We start from the raw sequence: 25,903 nt of genomic DNA on the forward strand, positions 1-25,903 counted from the left end.
TTATGACCTTCTCTGCATTAATTAGTCTAGCTGTCAATTCTTCCACTTTTTTTTCAAGATTTTTAGTTTCTTTGCGCTGTGTACGTAATTCCTCCTTTAGCTCTGAGAGGTTTGATGGACTGAAGCCTTCTTCTCTCATCTCATCAAAATCATTCTCTGACCAGCTTTGATCCGTTGCTGGCGATGGGCTGTGCTCCTTTGCAGGAGGAGATGCGCTCTTATTTTTTGAATTTCCAGCTTTTCTGCCCTGCTTTTTCCCCATCTTTGTGGTTTTATCTGTCACTGGTCTTTGATGATGGTGACGTACTGATGGGGTTTTGATATAGGTGTCCTTCCTGTTTGATAGGTTTCCTTCTGACTGTCAGGACCCTCAGCTATAGGTCTGTTGGAGATTGCTTGAGGTCCACTCCAGACCCTGTTTGCCTGGGTATCAGCAGCAGAGGTTGCGGAAGATAGAATATTGCTGAACAGGGAGTGCACCTGTCTGATTCTTGCTTTGGAAGCTTCCTCTCAGGGGTGTACTCCACCCTGTGAGGTGTGGGGTGTCAGACTGCCCCTAGTGGGGGATGTCTCCCAGTTAGGCTACTCAGGGGTCAGTGACCCACTTGAGCAGGCAGACTGCCCCTTCTCAGATCTCAACCTCCGTGTTGGGAGAGCCACTGCTCTCTTCAAAGCTGTCAGACAGAGTCGTTCGCGTTTCACAGGCTTCTGCTCCTTTAGCTGAGCCCTGTCCCCAGAGGCGCAGTCTACAGAGACAGGCAGGTTTCCTTGAGCTGCTGTGAGCTCCACCCAGTTCCAGCTTCCCAGCGGCTTTAGTTACCTACTTAAGCCTCAGCGATGGCGGGCGCCCCTCCCCCAGCCTCGCTGCTGCCTTGCGGTTAGATTGCCGCAGACTGCTGTGTTAGCAAGGAGAGAGGCTCCGTGGGCGTGGGACCCTCCCGGCCAGGTGTGGGATACAATCTCCGGTGTGCCGGTGTTACAGCGCAGTATTGGGGTGGGAGTTACCCGATTTTCCAGGTGTTGTGTGTCTCAGTTCCCCTGGCTAGGAAAAGGGACTCCCTTCCCCCTCGCGCTTCCCAGGTGAGGCGATGCCTCGCCCTGCTTCAGCTCTCGCTGGTCGGGCTGCAGCAGCTGACCAGCACCGATTGTCCGGCACTCCCAAGTGAGATGACCCCAGTACCTCAGTTGAAAATGCAGAAATCGCCGGTCTTCTGTGTCGCTCGCGCTGGGAGATGGAGACTGAAGCTGTTCCTATTCGGCCATCTTGCTCCACCCCCCCAAAGGCCATAGTTTCTTCCCTGTTCTGATTCTTTGAAACATCAGGATTCAATGGGTCCACCAACTGAATTTGCGGTGGACTTGGAATATATTTTATTGTCAGTGATTGGGGCAGACATTCCCATTCCCAGTGTATTTAGAAAGGCAAGATCAAGTTGATAGTGTGTAATTGGTTGGCAATTTACAAATAATAATGGGTTTAAAATGGCACACAATCCTTTGTCAGGCCTTCTACAGAGAGGTGAGGTCTATTTTCCCTCCCTTTGAACCTAGGCTCTGTAACTACTTGACTAATAGAACATGTCTGAGGGATGCTGTTGGTTTCTGCATCCATACCCTAAGAAATAGGCAGCTCCCACTTCCTGTTTCTTAGGCCACTCACTCTTGGAACCTAGGGACCAGGTGTGAGGAAGCCCGAGCTGTCTTAAGGAGAGGACGTTGTGGATAGGAATGTGCTGTCAGGACCACTTTGCCAACCATGTGAATGGGGAGTCTTGGAAGTAGATTCCTTTCCCAACCTATCCAGGAGGCTTCCTGTTTTCTCCATTAGTAGGAGGCATAAGACATAAACTTGAAAACCATTTCTTGTGGTAGTTATGCTCCTGGTGACTACATTGCTTCTTCTGTCTGAACTCTATTCATTGACTAATATAAAATACAATGTGCTATGCAGATAGAAGGTGGAAAAGAGTTTTATTACTGACCTCTGCAATCTGTTGATATTAAGGTAAAATTTGGTAACTTCATAATCATATTGACTTCTTATTTAGAGAAGCTTTCCCCTCATTTTCAGGACCACAATCCAGATACATACCTAACTTATTTAGGACAGAATAATACTGTTCTCAAACAATTCCAAAAGTTTTACATTTTTTCATATTGCTGTAAAATTTAAATAACAGGCTGATAATCTCATGGCATTGAATATAGTGAAACTATCTTTAGCCTACGAAAAGTAAAAGTTTAGGAAAGCAAAACCTCAAAAATAAAACAAAATTTCTACTTGTCTCTGGTTTGTCACTATAATGTATTCCAAAGAATATGAGTATGAATAAATCTATATAGATATATTTTAACTCAGTGCTTTCATAATCATAGATAATTGAGTGGTAACCATCTATATTGTCTAAGCACAAAGTCATATTAGTTGTTTCCCCCCAGCTTTATTAAGATAGGATTGAAAAATAAAAATAGCATACATTTACAGTGTACAACATGGTATTTTGAGGTATATATATATTGTGAAATGATTAATTAAATCAAAATAATATTTATGCTTACATAACATTTGTTTTGTGGCAAAAACATACACGATCTACTCTTTTAGCAACTTTGAAGTCTATAATACATTATTATCAACTGTCACCAGGCTGTAAAATAGATTTCCAGAACTTATTCATCCTGTTTAACTGAAGTTTTGTACTCTTTGAGCAACAGCTGCTGCAAAGTTGTACTGTTAGTACGAATGTAAAACTTAGATAGGTTAAATGCTAATGTTTCCTCTACTTAGACACTGGAGTAAGGGCCAAGAATAGCAAAAATTTGCCCTCTAAAAGAACTCTAGCCCTGATACTTATCTGAAAATTTGGATTTCTCTTCAAAGCTCATTGGTAATTAATCAAAAACATTATCATAGGACCAGTGCTTACCATTTCATATTTTCTTTTACTATTTCCTGCCAAAATCATAAAGTGTGTGTGTGTGTGTGTGTGTGTGTGTGTATGTGTGCAGGCAGGATAGTTTAAAATGTTTATCTATTTGGGGGTATAAAGCAGTAGGTAAAGTTTTGGATTTATTTTTCATTGTATTCATCTGGTTCATCCATCTGTAGATGAATTTGTTTCCCTAAAATGAATATTATTAATGCTGCTCATTCAAATGTTAATGAAGTAATGCTCACAATTCCTGCAAGATATTTATAAACAGAGTGCTGCTGCTAACTTGCAGAGGGCGATGATGAAGTGGCAAATTTCTAACGCTATAAGATAAAGCCATTGCTATCTAAGGCTGTTGAAACCTGAAAATCAATCTTTTAGCTTTTTATTCATAGAAATGTAGGAAAATAAAATGCTGAAGAAACACATTCTTTCTTTATAATCCCTGAATTGTCTTGCATGACCATCAACATTTAGGCAGTTAATTATTTATACCATCAGAGATGAGTCTATCTTCCCTCACCTATGCCATACTAGAGGGAGAGTGATAGTCCCTGAGCATGAAGATAGTGGAGGCATTGTGCTGGAATGTTCTGTGGTGATGTAACTGACAAGGAATCTACCACAAATCCCAGTGCTGAGCATTCATTTCTCTCTTTCTTGCAAGGGCAAAGGTTATATACTTTCTAAGAGCACACTTTACAAAAGACATACTTTACTTAAATGTACCACATTTTAGGCCACTCATGGAGGAAATAATTGTGTAGAAGAGCTCTGAGGAGATGCTTTATTGACGAAGCATTGGTGAATCAGAGATATGTAGATGAAATTTTCCTGAGACGATACCATCTTCAAAAATAAGGAAAACCCTTTGAGCTGAAACATATTTTGGATCCAGGAAACCTCTGTTCATAGGAGGGAAATAATTGAAAACACCTGAACCTGACATACCACTTGTTTCACGTGTTCCTATTACAAATCTTTGAGGAAAAGAGGTTGGGAGGGAAGTCTGTGAGGGGTGAGAGGGCTTATTGGCCATAGTCACCAGAGCCCTTTTGGTTGTATGTTTATACTCCCAATGTGAACATGATAATCATCACAATTGGAGACAGCTGGAAGAAATTTTAAACCATGAAACAAGTTAACTTTTATTGTGCACTCTTAAATTTCCTGCTAGTCTCTTCAAAACATTATGACTGCACAGTTTCTATAGTAACCATGAAAAAAACAGAACAGTCTACACAATTTGGCCAACACATGATTCAAAGATAATACTTAATGGTGCAAAGTGGCAAAAAGTGTTATTGACAGTTTTCTGAAAATGTACAAGTCTGCTCCGGAGGGTCCAAAAATGAGGAAATAATGTGAATGGTGTGGCCCAGCAACAAGAAAATATTTATGCTGAAATATAACCAGAAAGTAAATGTAAAGTTGTTTTGTTGAGCAATGGATATCTTCTCAGATGCTTCAGACTAGAATATTATTTTTTTCCATCTTGGAAATACTAGATATATTTTATTAGAAGTACTTTGTAAACCATTTTAACCTTTTTAATGTACAATTCAGTGGCATGAAGTACAGTCACAATGTTGTGTAGCCATCACCTCTATCCATTTCCTGAACATTTTTCATCATCTCCAACGGAGACTCTGTACCCATTAAATAATGGCTTTCATTCTCCCCTTCCCAGCCCAGCCCTAGTAAAGTCTGTTATACTTTCCATCCCTATACATTTTTTATTCAGATAAGTGAAATTACATAATATTTACCCTTTTATGTATGGCTTATCTCATTTAACATAATATTTCCAAGTTTATCCACGTTGTAGCATGTATTAGAACTTCATTTTTTTTTATATAACTGAATAACATTTCATTGTATTATACACGAGATTTTTAAAATCCATTCACCTGTCGATGGATACGTGTTGTTTCTATTTTTGGGCTTTTGTCAATAATATTCTATGAACACTAGTGTAAAAGTGAGATGGCCAGGTGGGGGGGGTTCCCTGGAGAAACTCCAACCAGCCTGCCACTGAGGTGGAGCCTTAGGTTTGGCCCTTTGCAGGGAAGAGGAGACGGGTCCGCCTCTTCCTGTGTGGAACCTGGTATTCCAACGCCTGGCCGGAAGCACTCTGGCAGGGGACTCTGGCCTTGCAGAGGATCCCTGTTTCCCCCATTTAACCCCCTTTTCACCCAATAAAGCCCTGCTTTACTCACCCTTTAACCTTCTGCGAGCCTAAATTTTCATGGCTGTGGAACAGACAGGAACCCCATCTTTAGCTAAACTAAGGAAAAGTCCTGCAACAAAAGCTTATGTTTGGGCAGGGCATGGTGGCTCAGGCCTGTAATCCCAGCGCTTTGGGAGGCCGAGGCGGGCAGATCACCTGCGGTCAGGAATACGACACCAGCCTGGCTAACATGGTGAAACCTCGTCGCTACTAAAAATACAAAAATAAGCCGATCAGGGTGGCGGACGCCTGTAATCCCAGTTGCTCTGGAGGCTGAGGCAGGAGAATCACTTGAACCTGGGAGGCGGAGGCTGCAGTGAGTGGAGATCACACCATGGCACTCCAGCCTGGGCAGCAGAGTGAGACTCCATCTCAAAAAAACAAAAACAAAACAAAACAAAACAAAAAAAAACCATGTTTGAATCCCTTGGCATATTTTAAAAAATATACTTTTAGCTCTTGGTGCTTGGGTGTAATAAACCAACAAAACTCAATGAGTTTCTCTTCATGGTCACCACTGATAAAAATTTTTGGGTTATTTTACTCTTAATCTTTTAAAAGAAGATATTGGGGAAAAATTCTCACTTCTCTCTTTCGCCTCAAACTCCAAGAAAGTATGCACCATATTGTCCTGTATATGCTATATAAAGACACATAAATCAATTTAAATAGAGCTACAAGGTATAGGCAGGATATTGTCACAGAATCTGAAGCAATCATACCTTCTCACTACAAATAGGGTCAACATTAATAATGGGCATATTTCTGCCGTTGCTTTTGGTGTTTTAGACATGAAGTCCTTGCCCATGTCTATGTCCTGAATGGTACCACCTAGGTTTTCTTCTAGGGTTCTTATGGTATTAGGTCTAACATTTAAGTCTCTAATCCATCTTGAATTAATTTTCGTATGAGGAGTAAGGAGAGTGAACAGGCAACCTACAGAATGGGAGAAAATTTTTGCAATCTATTCATCTGACAAAGGGCTAATATCCAGAATCTACAAAGAACTCAAACAAATTTACAAGAAAAAAACAAACAACCCCATCAAAAAGTGGGGAAAGGATATGAACAGACATTTCTCAAAAGAAGACATTCATACAGCCAACAGACACATGAAAAAATGCTCATCATCACTGGCCAGCAGAGAAATGCAAATCAAAACCACAATGAGATACCATCTCACACCAGTTAGAATGGCAATCATTAAAAAGTCAAGAAACAACAGGTGCTGGAGAGGATGTGAAGAAATAGGAACACTTTTACACTGTTGGTGGGATTGTAAACGAGTTCAACCATTATGGAAAACAGTATGGCGATTCCTCAAGGATCTAGATCTAGATGTACCATATGACCCAGCCATCCCACTACTGGGTATATACCCAAAGGATTATAAATCATGCTACTACAAAGACACATGCACACGTATGTTTATTGTGGCACTATTCACAATAGCAAAGTCTTGGAATCAACCCAAATGTCCATCTGTGACAGACTGGATTAAGAAAATGTGGCACATATACACCATGGAATACCATGCAGCCATAAAAAAGGATGAGTTTGCGCCCTTTGTAGGGACATGGATGCAGCTGGAAACCATCATTCTTAGCAAACTATCACAAGAACAGAAAACCAAACACCGCATGTTCTCACTCATAGATGGGAACTGAACAATGACATCACTTGGACTCGGGAAGGGGATCATCACACATCGGGGCCTATCATGGCAGGGGAGGGGGGAGGGATTGCACTGGGAGTTATACCTGATATAAATGATGAATTGATGGGTGCTGACGAGTTGATGGGTGCAGCACACCAACATGGCACAAGTATACATATGTCACAAACCTACACGTTATGCACATGTACCCTAGAACTTAAAGTATAATAATTAAAAAAAGGGCACATTTCATTTTTTAAACGTTTAGACTGTTGATAGGTATAGAATAAGATAGCTATAGGGACTGAGGATGGCATTTTTAAAAGGTAGCTCCATTATATTATTTAATGAAAATATTTTTGTTCCTTTGTCATTTCCTGTTTGTGTCCGTGGGATTTTGCACATAGTAAGTATCACGAGCTGAAAGGTGAGACTCTTTTGGCAAATTTTAGATAAGTGTAGGCAGGTTTAAAAACTCCCAGCTGGTTACTCCGTAGAAATTTAACTTATTATTTCATTAGGAATCTGAATTAACCCCATACTTTAAGGAGACAGATTCGAACTGTAGAGAATCGGACTCCAAGATTTATGATTCCTGACACGTATGGCTTTTGGAAAACGCATGTGCAGAAACTGTGGAAGTTGTAGACCTGACAGTTGGGTGGAGTATAAAAGACTGAAGTCACAAGGGCACTTCATGTGAACAAAATAAAGTCTGTGCTGGTTTTGCTTTTGACCAATTTTTTTTTCTCAACTGCTTAGAAAACAAATACTTTAACTTGTCCACTAACTCTAGCTTTTTCTTTCAGAAATGGTGACAGTAAAGTCCAAAGGAATTATTTTTTTTTTCCTAAAAGAAACTATTTTTTTGCTTGCTTGCTGCTGGCTTCCTCTCCTGTGTGATGAAGGTTGGTTGCAACATGCTAGGCATCTTCATTTTCTCTAGACTTGGATGTTATTGTCCTGAGCAAAAAAATAAGTGGCAATGCATGGTGAAATGTAATTCTGACTGGAAGCATGCTTCAGTTGTTATAGCAATATGAAGTAGAGGTGTTCAGAGTCTTTGCATTCATATTAACCTTAAATGAAGATCCAGAATCATCAGATCTTGATCATACTCACAGATTCGCGACAGTAACAGCAGGAAAGAACTTCTTTTTTGTTGTCTTTTCAGACAGGGTCTGGCGCTGCTGTCCAGGTTGGAGTGCAGTGGCATGATCCTAGCTCACTGCAGCCTTAACCTCCTGGCCTCAAACGATCCTCTAGCCTCAGCCTCTCAAGTAACTGGGACTACAGGCATGTGCCAACACACCCAGCTGTTTTTTAATTTTTTTTTTTTGTAGGGACAGAGTTTCACTATGTTTCCCAGGCTGGCCTTGGACTCCCACCTTGGCCTCCCAAAGTGTTGGGATTACAGCCATGAGCCACAGTGCCCAGCCGTGGGAGGAAATTATTTTTATGAGAACTCAACTTTTGCCAAGGTGAAAGGATTATTCATTTTATTTTTCCCCTGTGAACTCAACTCTGTAACGTGCACTTGTTTAGTTTACAGTTTAATGGTGATTTATGATGTTCAGGGCTCTTTGATGCCTAAGCAGCTGAGCTATTATATTTCATTATCTGGGCATGGATACTGTTTACTTCTGGTCTTGAATATGGAGATCAAAATGGTTTTGAGGCAGCCAGTTTACTGACCCATTTTCACACCCTTCGTTTGCTTCTTGGTGGTACTTAAGTAGTACCTAATTATCTTTTCCTTTAAATATTTCAGGTATGCCCCAGACTTGAAAGAAACCAGGTAACATACTTAAAGTGTGATAGAAAAAACAAAAAAAGCAAGCTTTGTTTTCCTATGTACAGCAGGCTTGAATTTTCTGTAGAAGTCTTAGCAGGAGGCCTTACAACCTGAGATGTTTGTGTTCTATGTCTCCTCTACGAAAGTGGAACCCGCTATGTTTGCTCAGGCATTTGATTTTCTTTAAGTTATGGAATGTCTTTGACCAGCATAGCAGGGAGCCTAGATTGCAGGTCTTTTTACTCTTCCATACGACTGGGCCATGACACCATAAAGGTAAAGCTGGGAAAACAAGAACAGGGTAACTAACAAGAAGTACACACCACGCTTCTTTGAAAGAAGTAGGTTGTGGGAAAAAAAAAAACTCATGAAATTTCAACTGACTGAAAAATTTTGGAAATTGATAGATCAGTTTGGGGCTGAGAGGAGAAACATATTATCAGTGCAGAGATTGAAGGAATATGCCACAAAGTAGAGATAGAAAACACTGATATCAGAAAACGTAACTATTAGACTTGTACAACTCCTTTAGGGTGGGTTTCACATGAAAGAGCATTAAGTATTAGTCCCTCTCTCCCGGCTGTTAGATACCAACTCCCCACTCACAAAAAGTGGCCCCATGAGAAACTGTTATAAAAGCTTCTTGTCAGGTCCCAAGGAACACTCCTTGGAGGGCTAGAAGGACATCCCATGTTTGGACGGTCCAGTTTAGACCACTGAGGACAGTAAGAGATACGTGAACATAGCTCAGTTCATGGAAAGACTCCATCAGCATCACTTCTATTAGGAATGCCTCCTATGTGTAAAAATGTTTACTGATTGTGAGTTTATACGCTGTGTTTGCAATCTTGTTGCTTTCTATGGGTCCTAAGCAATTGCATACTCTTGAGGACAGTTCTGGTGATCTGTAACAAGAGCCATTTGTTCCCCTGCTCCTTCTTCCATTGTAATACTTTTTTTGAGAATCCTCAGTGTTTCCTAGCAAGTCTAAAAGTTCACACGACAGGTGGCAGCCACATAGGAAAATTACCTGGCCTTTCCAGATTTCTCTAACTTGCGAAAAGTTCTGTTTTGTGGCACTCTGTGACATCGCCCACAGACACTGTTCATTAGTCACACAACAGAATGCCCACACATTCTTTGTAAGGTACTGAGCAAGGAGAGCATTTGAGAGCCTGACTCCGAGCGTACTGCATGCTTTTAATCAGTTGTTGCATAGAAATGTGATTAGTGGTCAAGTAAACTCAAGATTGAACTTTGTTTTTGTTTGTTTGTTTGTTTTTTGTTGTTGTTGTTTTGAGACAGAGGCTTACTCTGTTGGCCAGGCTGGAGCGCAGTGGCGCGATCTCAGCTCACTGCAGCCTCCGCCTCCCAGGTTCAAGCATTTCTCTTGCCTCAGCCTCTCAAGTAGCTGGAACTACAGGAATGTGCAACCATGCCAAGATAATTTTTGTATTTTTAGTAGAGATGGGGTTTCACCATGTTGGCCAGGCTGGTTTTGAGCTCCTGACCTCAAGTGATCCACCTGCCTCGGCCTCCCAAAGTGCTGGGTTTACAGGTGTGAGCCACTTTGCCCAGCCATGAGATCGAACTTGCATTTGCTTGTTTGTCTCTGTAATTGGCATTCTGTTAAATTAGCAATTTTAGAACTAGAACCTAAATCTTTCTTGCAGTTTGGAACAGTGGTAGCCCACTCCTCCTTTTGTGAATGAAAATGTTTCTTCTGGTCCTGCTTCTAAATGTGCAGTGTCTCTTTCTTTCAGACAAATTTGAGTGGGGAGATAAGACAAAGACAATCTTAAAGGTTAATTAGCAGAGTGGCATCAGGTTGAGATTCTAGTCTTAACTTTGCCACTTACTAAGTGACTTTGGATGAGTCACTTAATCTCTCTGAACTAAAGATTCTTTAGCTATAAACTGGAGATAGTATCAGCCCTGCCTACCTCAAAGGCTCAAGTGACATGATGTAAAGCCATGAGATGCTTGCTTTTTGTTTTGAGACTGAGTCTTGCTCTCTCGCCCAGGTTGGAGTGCAGTGGCGCGATGTCAGCTCACTGCAAGCTCTGCCTCCCGGGTTCATGCCATTCTCCTGCCTAGGTCTCCTGAGTAGCTGGGACTACAGGCGTCCACCACCACGCCTGGCTAATTTTTTTGTATTTTTAGTACAGATGGGGTTTCACCGTGTTAGCCAGGATGGTCTCGATCTCCTGACTTCGTGATCCGCCTGCCTTGGCCTCCCAAAGTGCTGGGATTATAGGCGTGAGCCACCACGCACGGCCAGCCATGAAATGCTATCCAAATGTATGGCATTACAAGTTGCCAAGGATGCTCACGAATACCAGTAAGAACCAGACAAACAATTGCTTCATCTCTGAACAATTTTCCACAAACTGACAAGTCCGACTCAGGAGCTGACTGCAATAGATAAGTCATCCACTCATGAACAGTTAAACTGAATAAGTAAAATGTTGCTCCCAGTAAGGTTTCAGAAGGGCACAGTGAAGGGCACATTGATGATCCACCCTGAAGATACCACCAGATGGGGGTGGGAGCTCTGAGAAAACAGAAGAAAGGCATCTTAGGAGGCCCAGAACTTCTCAAAACAGGGTGGGTAGATTTTTTAAAAATATCAAAGCTACCAAAGAATATGCCACAGAGAGGATCAATGAGCAAGTCTTTTATCGTGGTAGTTAAGCAAAATAAAAATGGAGGAAGATCAACAAAGGCTAAAAACCTCTGCCAAATTATGTTATTTAATATCCAATGGGATGATTCAGAACATTCTTTCCAACCAAAACAAAAGCAAAATTCATTTTTTTTGTATACAATAAAATGTCCCTTTTCCAACTCATATGCAAATTCAGTAGAATTCTCTCTGGCTACAGAGAGTGAAGCACAATCAAATTATTGAAGTGTTGTTGCTAAATGCCTAGGCAGATTTCAGACCTCCTTCTTTGCATTTCAATTGCACACTACTAAAGCTTATGGCAACTGAAGGAAATTGATCACCAGGTAGACATAACTCAGGATCTCTGGGAACAAGAACTATATTACTAGGAGCCAAGTCTGAATTCTTGGCTCCCTGGAATACAATTCTCTGCCATTAAAATACCTTGGGATTAGTTCTGGCTTTGTGGTCAATTACTGGTTACTTTTGGTAACTCACCTCTTCAGACTGCAGTTTCCTTTACCCTAAAGGAAAATGGTTAGATAAGTCCCTTTTCAGTCCCAATGCCCTAGAAGTGTCTGTGAAGGAGGCTTTGAATAGAGAAGTTGTGGCTATCACATTTTTAGGAAGTTGGCAGTTCAAGAATATGATGTTATAGGAATGGAGAGAGTGGGCTTGTCAAAAAGTAGTTGACTTTCAGAAAAATAGAAGATGACACATAGGGAAAATCCAGGGAGAGACAGGATGAAAAAAAATGGACAGCTAAGCAATCAGATAGAACCTGAAAGGCTTGTGCATACATGAGGGGAGCTGGAGAAACCCAGAGAGCCAGCAGGCTGTATGGTGTAGTAAAATTAAGTCATTTCTACCAGAAGAGTCCAGAATACCAACAAGTTAGGGTTCAGGTGGCTGTAGTTTTTATCTTAAGTCAAGGAATGAATAGAAAGCCTAGGCAGAAAAAACAGACAAGAAAACTTATAAAGACCAGCAGTAAACCAGGGCAGCAAAGAATGTGAACTAGAGAAAGACATCAAACAAAAGGAATCTTCATCAAAACACCACCTTGTCATTAGCTATTTAGGGAAGCATTTAAACTCAGCCACTTAAAAGACAGAACACCAACTTTGTTGAGCTATTCTTCAATTACTTAGTTGATATCATCATGAAAAAGAGATGAGGCAACATAGGAATTGACTCTTTAAATGATACAATATCATTTAGCAAGTGAGAATAGCTGCAGTCTCATTAGCCAGAATGATTTCTGTGATGTAATTAATACTCTCTTGCTCATAGGAATTAAAATGTGCTGGTGTAGTTGCAGAGTTGTTTTTTGAGTGTTTGAAGTGACTCTGGAGTTCAAGGGCTCATTACTTATCCATCACCAAGGATAAATTGAGGATATGGGGCAAAAAGTAATGTGACATTTCCAATTTCCCATTCTTAGAAAGCTTATCATTCAACGTGAAGACAAAAACTGATGGCTCTAAAGGCAACATAAATATTTAACAGAAAATTAGTGACTATGGAATTTATAAGGACAACCCATGTTCTGATGACTTTCAAAGACATTTCTGCCAGTTACTTTAGTCATATTATTTTTCTATTGAGAAAGCAAATTTGCAATACTGTCACTTACCTTTAAAGGTTGAGTTGACTGCTTATTGCTTTTGTGACTCAGATGTCTTTTTCTTAGTCCCTGAAAATTAAAAATAAAAAAGGAGAGAGGATAGGTAGGGAGGGGCAAGAGTTCAGTGCAGTATTCCAAATATTGATTTTTCATGTTAAAACAAATCCTGGAATAAGCTAACAACAAAAGGATTTTCTTTCACTTGAAGAAGAAATCTGTGGCTTAAGGATAATATTTAGTGGAGACTCAAACCAAGTGGTTTAAAAACCACCTGAAAAGTATTATTTGATTCTTATGAAGTTCAAGTTTCCAATGAATCATTTTAAAAGGAACCATATATTTCAGGACATAATTAGTCAAAACTTTGAGACAAAAAATATCCATCTGGAAGATATATTTTTTAAAATGGAGATTTGCAGAATAATTTTACCAGCCTGTAAAATTTCTCAAATGCTTTCTATATGTAGAACTGCCGTAATGACAAAGTAGCTGGGGAGGGAGGTCCAGCAATTGGCTGCATCAGGAGGGATGTGACAGAAGGGGATGATGCTTTGCCTGCTATGTCAGTCAACTCCAGCCTGGTGATGAATGAGGTGACAGATATGGTGGCCTTCCTCACTCTCATGTACTTAAGCAGGAATTGAAAGTCACCTTGTTTAAACATAATTTCCAGGAACGAAGCAAGTGTATTAAACTGAAATAGTGTTGAATTGAATGATACCAAGTACAAATTACTTCTAGACCAAAGACGAGTGTTATTTTTATTCCTATAAAACAAAAGGCAAGAAAACAAAATAACATCCTCGGTATAGACAATAATGAGCTCCTTTGGGGAAAAAAAAAACTGGAAAATCTCCTCAGTCATACCTAAGCCTTTCTTTTTCTATGCAAGCTCAGAAGAATTATCAAGTTAAATTGCTAGTATTTTATTACAGAGAAACAATATCCAAAGCTGGAAGTGAAAATGTGATCTGCAAAGAAGATTAACAAAAATCAAGAGTGTTTCTGGTTATCACGGTGATTTTCTTAGCCATAAATAGGATTCTGAATCTAAAGAAACAGGATGCTGTTTGGTACATCACAGTATAAACTTGCTAAATAGTAAGTTTATATATTCTAATATAAATAGGCTTTTAAGATATTTTCCTTACTATAAGCAGTGGCTTAGATATAAGAAGACTCTGGCTAATCTTCTAGAGCAGTTTGTTGGCACAAAATAGACCTTGTAAATATTTTATGTATGTCCTTTCAGACTGACTGATCTGAGAACAAAGGTTTTCAATTGTACCTTGAAAGTTTATCCTTAAGAAATGGTGTACTCTATATTTTAAAGCTACAATCATTGTAGAACATTACCATCTATAAGTTTTTGAAATTGAATGACAGGACTATCAGTAGTAGTGGTGTCTGTTTGTTTCCATGTCAGTGGGTAATGGCAATTTTGGAGTTTTTTTTTTTCTTTTTTTTTTTTTTGAGCCTCAAGCATTTAGCACCTAGTAACTTTAATCTGAATCCCCTGAATTTCTGAAATCATATTTTTTACTTGTGTAAAGAAATGGATATCTATTTCTGTAAAGAAGGTTACAATCTTTCATAACTAAAGGACAATTTAAAACATTTGTAATGTTGAAATGTTTTGAAATAAAATATCTGGTCATAATGTTGCCTAATTATTCTGTTACTAAGACTAATACTTTGGAATTCATTATTCAACCATTAAAGAAACCTTTGTTTCAACTGTAATAAGAAGCACATAAATTGTTCTTACTTGTCTATTCTTTTTTAAAAAAGTCCTGCAGAAATATGGTGACTTTTTAATCTAAATTTTCTGAAAGTAAGCAAGAGAAGGGAAAAATTACTACTTTTGAATATATGAGGTATCAAAAATTTCCTTCATAGAAAAGTTTCTAATTTTGGGTACAATTAATTTGATAATAGAATATGGACAGGACTCCTTAGTATTTTGCAATGTTCCTTCAAATTATTGTTTTCTACTCAGTCTGATGTTAAGTGGTCCAATACAGTAATTTGTTTTTTCTATCCCTCTGGATAGTCAGATTTTTTTCATTTAACTTTTTTAATACATTAACTCATGTAATTTCTAGCTATGTCATTGACTAATTTAGCCATATATGTTTATATGTATATAATATTGACTAATATTCTGCCTATTCACAGAAACGTGATGTTATTCCAAATTCTTAGTCTGACAAATTTAAACCATGCAATACAGGCAAACATCAATACACAGAACAGATACTAATCTGAGGAATATATAAAGAAAAACTCAAAAATCTCAAACTTGTATTGGTGGCAGTTTCTTATGGGAAAAAGATACTTTGATCCGAAGACAGATAAGTCAGATCCGTTAAATTATAAGGAGCCCACAGTCCAGCTTAAGTAAAATTCTATAGATGCGATCTTAATATGGATCTCACATTGATGAGATTTTAAGTGTTTCATTCCTGCATAAGGTTATCTGTGTTCTGCTTATATTTATTTTCTAGCAGTTAGTTTTTCACAGTGTGGCTTTGCCACACTCAGAAACAAAGAAGCATCATCATTATTATTACTATGATAACATTTGCATAGAAGACAGTAGCAGGTGCAGAGTCCACAATTAAGATGAATTCCACTGCAGTGTACGAGATGGATCGCAGAAGACAGGCAAAGCACATTCAACCATGAACAAATAAAGTGCATTAAACTGAACATGCTCACACTATCAACTCAAAACAATGCAAAATACTATTTTCAGACTAGTTTCTGTCATTTAACCTGAATTACAGAAGAACACTGGCAAAGTTGTCAATAATCTACAAGCTAATCTGAGCAAGAAGAAAGCCCATTCTCTCTAGGTATAGGATGAATAATGGCAACACAGTGCAAACCTATCTGCTGTGTTAAAGGGCCGTTAGCCTTCACTCTGACGACTCCGTGCTGTACTCAGGGCGTTGCCTTTGTGCTCTAACAGCTCCTGGTACATACTAGATTCTATCAAAAAGATCTGTCTTATTTATTTTACTATTTCAAATTTTTGTTGTGAAACATTTAAACACACAGAAAATGTCAATGAATAATACAACCAAATTTGTATACTTATCACCCAGATTTAATCATTAATATTTGCCATATTTGCATTATCTTATTTATTTATTTTTTGAAATGGAGTTTTGCTGTTGTTGCCCAGGCTGGAGTGCAATGGCGTGATCTTGGCTCACTGTAATCTCCACCTCCCGGGTTCAAGCAATTCTTGTGCCTCCCGAGTAGCTGGGATTATAGGCATGGTCCACCACACCTTGCTAATTTTGTATTTTTAGTAGAAATGGTATTTCACCATGTTGGCCAGGCTGGTCTCTAACTCCTGACCTTAAGTGATGCACCCACCTCGGCCTCCCAAAGTGCTGGAATTACAGGTGTGAGCTACCGTGCCCAGACATATTATCTTATATCTATCATATATGCCTACATGACCAGACCATTAGAGAGTAAGATTTCAGTATGAATCTCTTAAGAACAACCAATATAACCACAACACAATTAACACACCTAAGAAAAGAACAATGAATCAATGTCTAATATTCATTGTGTATTCAAATTCACCTAATTATCTTAAAAAATGTCTGCTCTGGCTGTGATTTTTTCTTCCTTTTTAACCAGTAGCTGATTTAGTTTCTCTTAATGGGCTACTGGTTAAAAAATGGGCCATCTGGCTCAGACACAAAGATCCAACTTAAAAATGGCTTAAACAAAAGTATTTATCTCTCATTTAACAATCTGGAGATGTGCCAGAACAGGGCACTTTGGGTGACTCTTCCATCCTCAGCTCATGGCTTCATCTCTCAGTTGAAATATGGCAGCTCTAGCCCCATGGTCATGCCGTAGAGAAGGCACAAGGGAGCACATACTCCTGGGGCATGATCCAGATCCAGATGTTGTAGACACAATTTCTTTTCACATTCCATCATACAGGATGTTGACACATAATCCTACTATTTGTAGCAGAGGCTGAGAAAAACAGGCCTTATTATTGGTGGCCATGTGTCTAGATTTCCCTGGACCTGTGAGTCTTGTGTATAAAGGAAGAGTATTTTAAGGGCTGCAATTAGCTTTCTCTGCTATGAGGTATTTCTGGAAATGATTGAGCTATGACAAACTATATTAAAATTAATCCCCAAGACACTGCAACATAATGATGGGTTTAGGCTTATTAATGGTTAAGACTGTTTTTCTCTTGCACTGAATAAGCTTCATGTTATTAATATTCATTTTGAGTTCATCAATGTATTTTTTTTAGATTTTCTTTGTCCTTCCTTATCAGTGTATAAGCTGTCCACGCTCGTTAATGGAACCATGCTTTCTTCCCTTACCAATTTTTATTGCTCATTATGTCTTTTAAAATAAAATTTATTTCAGTATAATATACACGAAGGAAAGTTCACAAATCATAATTTATAGCATACGGTGAAACCAGTAAAACATACTTGTAAACACCACTTGGATCAAGAAATGGAACATGTCAGTGTTCTAGAAGCATTTTTGATAACCTCTAAATATTAATCCTTTCTTCTCCCAAAGATAACTATTATTCTGACCTTTGACACCATGGTTCAATATTGTGTTTTTGAATTTTATATACACAAAATCATTCAATATACATTCCTTTTTGTCTGACATTTCTTGTTCAATAGTATGCTTATGAGATTCACTGATATTATTGCATGTGGCAGTAGATCATTTTCATTGCCTATGGGATTGTATGAACATATTATAATTTATTTGTCCATTAAATAATTGATGAACACCTGGATTGCTTCTAGTTCTTGGCTACTACAAATACAGTCACTCAGACCATTATTGTATGTATATTTTGGTGCACATATGTATATATTTGTTATATATATATATATAGTTCTTGGGAATGAAATTGCTGGTTTATGGGATAATTAGTATGTGTATATTCATTTTTCTTGCCTTATTTCACGCAGACTTCTAGTACAATGTTGAATAGAAGTCATCATAAAGAGAATTCTTGTTTTGCTCAGGACTTCAAGGAAAAAACTTCCACCACTGCACCTATTCCACCATTAAGTATGATATCGTTTGCTTTAGGAGTTTTGCAAATATCATTTGTCAGATTAAGAAAATTCTTCAGAGGTGGTGCCAAGATGGCCGAATAGGAACAGCTGCAGCCTCAAGCTCTCAGCATGAGCGACACAGAAGATGGGTGATTTCTGCATTTCCAACTGAGGTACTGGGTTCATCTCACTGGGGAGTATTGGACAGTGGGTGCAGGACAGTGGGGTATAGCCCAACGAGCGAGAGCCGAAGTAGGGCGAGCCATCCCCTCACCCAGGAAGTGCAAGGGGGAAGGGAATTCCCTTTCCTAGCCAAGGGAAACTGTGACATACAACACCTGGAAAATCGGGTCACTCCCACCCTAATACTGCACTTTACTAAGGGTCTTAGCAAATGGCACACCAGGAAATTATATCCCATGCCTGGCTCGGAGGGTCCCACGCCCACAGAGCCTCCCTCATTGCTAGCACAGCAGTCTGAGATCTAAAAGCAAGGCAGCAGCAAAGCTAGGGGAGGGGTGCCTGCCATTGCTGAGGCTTAAGTAGGTAAACAAAGTGGCCAGGATGCTCGAACTGGGTGGAGCCCACCGCAGCTCAAGGAGGCCTGCCTGTCTCTGTAGACTCCACCTCTGGGGACAGGGCATAGCTAAACAAAAGGCAGCAGAAACCTCTGCAGACGTAAATGTCCCTGTCTGACAGCTTTGAAGAGAGCAGTGGTTCTCCCAGCATGGAGTTTGAGATCTGAGAATGGACAGACTGCCTGCTCAAGTGGGTCCCTGACCCCCAAGTACCTAACTGGGAGACATCCCCGACTGGGGCAGACTGACACCTCACACCTCACAGGGTCAGGTACACTTTTGAGACAAAGCTTCCTAAGGAATGATCAGACAGCAACATTTGCTTTTCAGCAATATTCACTCTTCTGCAGCCTCCGCTGCTGATACCCAGGCAAACAGTGTCTGGAGTGGACCTTGAGCAAACTCCAACAGACCTGCAGCTGAGGGTCCTAACTGTTAGAAGGAAAACTAACAAACAGAAAGGACATCCACACCAAAACCCCATCTGTACATCACCATCATCAAAGACCAAAGGCAGATAAAACCACAAAGATGGGGGAAAAGCAGCGCAGAAAAGCTGGAAATTCAAAAAATCAGAGCGCCTCTCCCCCTCCAAAGGAACACAGCTCCTCACCAGCAATGGAACAAAGCTGGATGGAAAATGACTTTGATGAGTTGAGAGAAGAAGGCTTCAGACAATCAAACTTCTCCAAGCTAAAGGAGGAAGTACAAACCCAGAGCAAAGAAACTAAAAACCTGAAAAAAGAATGGATGAATGGATAACTAGAATAATTATTGCAGAGAAGACCTTAAAAGAACTGATAGAGATGAAAACCATAACACGAGAACTATGTGACAAATGCACAAGCTTCAGTAACCGACTCAATCAACTGGAAGAAAGAGTATCAGTGATTGAAGATCGAATGAATGAAATGAAGTGAGAAGTCTAGAGAAAAAAGAGTAAAATGAAATGAACAAAGCCTCCAAGAAATATGGGATTATGTGAAAAAAAACAAACCTACATCTGATTGGTGTACCTGAAAGTGACGGGGAGAATGGAACCAAATTGGAAAACACTGCTGGATATTATCCAGAGGAACTTCCTCAACCTAGCAAGGCAGGCCGACATTCAAATTCAGGAAATACAGAGAACGCCACAAAGATACTCCTTGAGAAGAGCAACTCTAAGACACATAATTGTTAGATTCACCGAAGTTGAAATGAAGGAGAAAATGTTAAGGGCAGCCAGAGAGAAAGATCAGGTTACCCACAAAGGGAAGCCCATCAGACTAACAGCAGATCTCTTGGCAGAAACTCTACAAGCCAGAAGAGAGTGGGGGGTAATATTCAACATTCTTAAAGAAAAGAATTTTCAACCCAGAATTTCATATCCAGCCAAACTAAGTTTCATAAGTGAAGGAGAAATAAAATCCTTTGCAGACAAGCAAATGCTGAGAGATTTTATCACCACCAGGCCTGCCCTTCAAGAGCTCCTGAAGGAAGCACTAAACATGGAAAGGAACAACTGGTAAAACATGCCACTGCAAAAACATGCCAAAATGTAAAGACTATCAATGCTAGGAAGAAACTGCATCAACTAACAAGCAAAATAACCAGCTAACATCATAATGACAGGATCAAGTTCACACATAACAATATTAACCTTAAATGTAAATGGGTTAAATGCTCCAATTAAAAGACACAGACTGGCAAATTAGATAAAAAGTCAAGACCTATCAGTTTGCTATATTCAAGAGACCCATCTCACATGCAGAGACACATATAGGCTCAAAATAAAGGGATGGAAGAAGATCTACCAAGCAAATGTAAAACAAAAAAAAGGCAGGGGTTGCAATCCTAGTCTCTGATAAGACAGACTTTAAACCAACAAAGATCAAAAGAGACTAAGAAGGCCATTACATAATGGTAAAGGGATCAATTCAACAAGAAGAGCTAACTATCCTAAATATATATGCACCCAATACAGGAGCACCCAGATTCATAAAGCAAGTCCTAAGAGACTTACAAAGAGAATTAGACTCCCACACAATAGTAATGGGAGACTTTAACACCCCACTGTCAACATTAGACAGATCAATGAGACAGAAAGTTAATAAGGATATCTAGGAATTGAACTGAACTCTGCACCAAGTGGAACTAATAGAAATCTACAGAACTCTCCACCCCAAATAAACAGAATATATATTATTCACAGCAACACATTGCACTTATTCCAAAATTGACCACATAATTGGAAGTAAAGCACTCTTCAGCAAATGTCAAAGAACAGAAATTATAACAAACTGTCTTTCAGACCATAGTGCAATCAAACTAGAACTCAGGATTAAGAAACTCACTCAAAGCCACACAACTACATGGAAACTGAACAACCTGCTCCTGAATGACTACTGGGTACATAACGAAATGAAGGCAGAAATAAAGATGTTCTTTGAAACCAATGAGAACAAAGATACAACATAACAGAATCTCTGGGACACATTTAAAGCAGTGTGTAGAGGGAAATTTATAGCATTAAATGCCCACAAGAGAAAGCAGGAAAGATCTAAAATTGACACCCTAACGTCACAATTAAAAGAACTAGAGAAGCAAGAGCAAACACATCCAAAAGTTAGCAGAAGGCAAGAAATAAGTAAGATCAAAGCAGAACTGAAGGAGATAGAGACACAAAAAACCCTTCAAAAAAATCAATGAATCCAGTAGCTGGTTTTTGGAAAAGATCAACAAAATCGATAGACCGCTATCAAGACTAATAAAGAAGAAAAGAGAGAAGAATCAAATAGATACAATAAAAAATGGTAAAGGGGATATCACTATCAACCCCACAGAAATACAAACTACCATCAGAGGATACTATAAACACCTCTATGCAAATAAACTAGAAAGCCTAGAAAAAAATGGATAAATTCCTGGACACATACACTCTCCCAAGACTAAACCAGGAAGAAGTTGAATCCCTGAATAGACCAATAGCAGGCTCTGAAATTGAGGCAATAATTAATAGCCTACCAACCAAAAAAAGTCCAGGACCAGATGGATTCACAGCCGAATTCTACCAGAGGTACGAAGAGGAGCTGGTACCACTCCTTCTGAAACTATTCCAATCAATAGAAAAAGAGGGAATCCTGCCTAACTCATTTTATGAGGCCAACATCATCCTGATACCAAAGCCTAGCAGAGACACACACAAAAAGAGATTTTTAGACCAATATCCCTGATGAACATCGATGCAAAAATCCTCAATAAAATACGGGCAATCCGAATCCAGCAGCACATCAGCAAGCTTATCCACCATGATCAAGTGGGCTTCATCCCTGGGATACAAGGTTTGTTCAACATACGCAAATCAATAAACGTAATCCAGCACATAAACAGAACCAAAGACTAAAACCACGTGATTATCTCAATAGATGCAGAAAAGGCCTTTGACAAAATTCAACAGCCCTTCATGCTAAAAACTCTCAATAAATTAGGTATTGATGGAACATATCTCAAAATAATAAGAGCTGTTTATAACAAACCTGCAACCAATATCATACTGAATGGACAAAAACTGGAAGCATACCCCTTGAAAACTGGCACAAGACAGAGATGCCTTCTCTCACCAGTCCTATTCAACATAGTGTTGGAAGTTCTGGCCAGGGCAATCAGGAGAAGAAAGAAATAAAGGGTATTCAATTAGGAAAAGAGAAAGTCAAATTGTCACTGTTTGCAGATGACATGATTGTATATTTAGAAAACCCCATCATCTCAGACCAAAATCTCCCTAAGCTGATAAGCAACTGCAGCAAAGTCTCAGGATACAAAATCAATGTGCAAAAATCACAAGCATTCTTATACACCAATAACAGACAAACAGACATCCAAATCATGAGTTAACTCCCATTCACAATTGCTACAAAGAAAATAAAATACCTAGGAATCCAACTTACAAGGGATGTGAAGGACCTCTTCAATGAGGACTACAAACCACTGCTCAATGAAATAAAAGAGGACACAAACAAATGGAAGAACATTCCATGCTCATGGATAAGAAGAATTAATATCGTGAAAATCGCCATACTGCCCAGGGTAATTTATATATTCAATGCCATCCCCATTAAGCTGCCTATGACTTTCTTCACAGAATTGGAAAAAACTACTTTAAAGTTCATATGGAATCAAAAAAGAGCCCGCATTGCCAAGACAATCCTAAGCCAAAAGAACAAAGCTGGAGGCATCATGATACCTGACTTCAAACTATACTACAAGGCTACAGTAACCAAAACAGCATGGTACTGGTACCAAAACAGAGATATAGACCAATGGAACAGAACAGAGCCCTCAGAAATAATACCACACATCTACAGCCATCTGATCTTTGAAAAACCTGGCAAAAACAAGAAATGGCGAAGGATTCCCTATTTAATAACTGGTGCTGGGAAAACTGGCTAGCCATAAGTAGAAAACTGAAACTGGATCCCTTCCTCACACCTTATACAAAAATTAATTCAAGATGGATTAAAGACTTAAATATTAGACCTAAAACCATAAAAATCCTAGAAGAAAACCTAGGCAACACCATTCAGGACATAGGCATGGGCAAGGACTTCATGTCTAAAACACCAAAAGCAATGGCAACAAAAGCCAAAATTGACAAATGGGATCTAATTAAACTAAAGAGCTTCTGCACAGCAAAAGAAACTACCATCAGAGTGAACGGGCAACATACAGAATGGGAGAACATTTTTGCAACCTACTCATCTGACAAAGGGCTAATATCCAAAACCTACAAATAACTCTAACAAATTTATAAGAAAAAAACAAACAACCCCATCAAAAAGTGGGCAAAGGATATGAACAGACATTTCTCAAAAGAAGACATTCATACAGCCAACAGACACATGAAAAAATGCTCATCATCACTGGCCATCAGAGAAATGCAAATCAAAACCACAATGAGATACAATCTCACACCAGTTAGAATGGTGATCATTAAAAAGTCAGGAAACAACAGGGGCTGGGGAGGATGTGGAGAAATAGGAATGCTTTTACAATGTTTGTGGGAATGTAAATGAGTTCAACCATTGTGAAAGACCGTGTGGTGATTCCTCAAGGTTCTAGAACTAGAAATACCATTTGACCCACCTATCCCATTACTGGGTATATAATCAAAGGATTACAAATCATGCTGCTATAAAGATACACACACATATGTTTATCACAGCACTATTCACAATAGCAAAGACTTGGAACCAACCCAAATGTCCCTCAATGACAGACTGGATTAAGAAAATGTGGCACATATACACCATGGAATACTATGCAGCCATAAAAAAGGATGAGTTCATGTCCTTTGTAGGGACATGGATGAGTTGGAAACCATCATTCTCAGCAAACTGTCTCAAGAACAGAAAACCAAACATCACGTGTTCTCACTCATAGGGGGGAATTGAACAATGAGAACACTTGGACACAGGAAGGGGAACATCACACACCTGGGCCTGTTGTGGGGTTGAGGGCGGGGGGAGGGATAGCATTAGAAAATATACCTGATGTAAATTACAAGTTAATGGTTGCGGCACACCAACATGACACATGTATACATATGTAACAAACCTGCATGTTGTGTACATGTACCCTAGAACACAAAGTGTAATATAATAAATAAACAAAAAGAGAAAAAAGAAAATTCTTTCTAGTCCTAATATTCTAATGTTCTCTCGTGGGTATGGAGTGAATATTTTATCAAATGCTTTTATTTTGAGATGATTATATAATTTTCCTCTTTATAATCAGCTTTGCATTCCTGAAATAAACTCAATTTCTTGGTGATATATTTTCCCCAAATATCCCTTGTATCAAAGAAGATATTACGTTGGAAATTATATATTTTTAACTGAATGATAATGAAAGCATGACATATATCTTTTTGTTCTTTGAGACAGTTTCACTCTTCTTGCCCAGGCTGGAGTGCAATGGTGCGATCTCGGCTCACTGCAACCTCCGCCTCCTAGGTTCAAGCGATTCTCCTGCCTCAGCCTCCAGAGTAGCTGGGATTACAGGTACACACCACCATGCTCAGCTAATTTTTGTATTTTTAGTAGAGATGGAGTTTCACCACATTGCCAGGCTGGTCTCGAACTCCTGACCTCAGGTGATCTGCCTGCCTTGACCTCCCAAAGTGCTGGGGTTACCAGCATGAGCCACTGTGCCAGGCCGACATTCTTATACTATTCTTTTAGTTTCCATCCTATATTACAACATGTATTTTTGATTTATTAAAGTCTAATATAAGTTGCTATTTTTACAACTTATTGGACAAAACAGAAAATTTAGAGTACTTTAACTCCATTTAGTCTTCTCCCAACTTTTCTTCTATTTCTGTTGTAATGGATTGAATTGTGTTTCCCTGAAAGATATGTTGAAGTCCTAACCCTTGGAACCTGTGAACGTGACTTTATTTGGACATAGGGTATTTGGAGATGTAATAAAGTTAAGATGAGGTCGTGGTGGATTAGTATAGGCCTTAACCCAATGACTGGTGTTCTTATAAAGAGGAGAGAAATTGGCCACAGACACACAGGAAGTGAGGCCATATGAAGACAGAGGCAGAAACTACAGCGATGGATCAATAAGCCAAGGAGTATCAAGAAATGCCGGCAATGACTAGAAACTAAGAAGATGCAAGGAAAGATAATTTTTTAAAGTCTTCAAAGTGTGCAAGGCCTTGCCAACACCTTGCTTTTGGATTTCTTTCTCAGTATTGTGAGATAATAAATTTATTTTAAGACATCAAGTTTGTGGTGCTTTGTGAAGGTAGCCCTCCCTAGGAAACTATACAGCCGTCATGTATTTAAATTCTATCTAAATTTAAAACCCTGTAAGACAACATCAGTATTGTTTTGTGCAGTAAACATTTATGTTTGTTCACGTTTTTATTGTTTCCATTTTCTTTTTTTTACTTCTCCCTATAGCTTTGCGTGTTCATGTGGGATAATTTTCTTTCTATTTGAAGTATTTCCATTGGCATTTCCTTAGTGTGGATTTGGCATTAATGAATCCTTCCAGTTTTTGTTTGTCAGGAAATGTCCTTATTTTACCTTCACCCTTTCAGGTGTATTTTTCCTTAATATAGAACTCAGGATTAGACGTTCTGCTAGCACGCTGAGGCTCTCATTCTATTATCTTATGACTACCATATTTGGTTTTCTCAACTTTTATTATGATGTACATAGATGTGGTTTCCTTTGTATTTATGCTGCTTGGGATTTATTATTGTTCTTAATTCTGTGGCTTGATGTCTTTGTATCAGTTTTTGAGAATTTTTTTCCATTATTTATTTAAATATTGTTCTCTCT

At 39.0% G+C, this 25,903-nt stretch overlaps 1 protein-coding gene across 1 annotated transcript in view; it reads right to left on the reverse strand.

Annotated features, from left to right (window-relative positions):
* Positions 1 to 25,903, reverse strand: part of LMNTD1 (lamin tail domain containing 1) — a 236,312-nt gene that overhangs the window by 87,824 nt on the left and 122,585 nt on the right. Inside the window, exon 6 of the mRNA XM_026457089.1 lies at positions 12,920 to 12,979. Coding sequence (XP_026312874.1) covers positions 12,942 to 12,979 — 38 coding nt within the window. The 3' untranslated portion in view covers positions 12,920 to 12,941. The remainder of the gene's footprint in view (positions 1 to 12,919; positions 12,980 to 25,903) is intronic.

The sequence above is a fragment of the Piliocolobus tephrosceles genome, chromosome 10 (genome assembly GCF_002776525.5).
Source record: "Piliocolobus tephrosceles isolate RC106 chromosome 10, ASM277652v3, whole genome shotgun sequence".
In the NCBI taxonomy this organism is placed as follows: Eukaryota; Metazoa; Chordata; class Mammalia; order Primates; family Cercopithecidae; genus Piliocolobus; species Piliocolobus tephrosceles.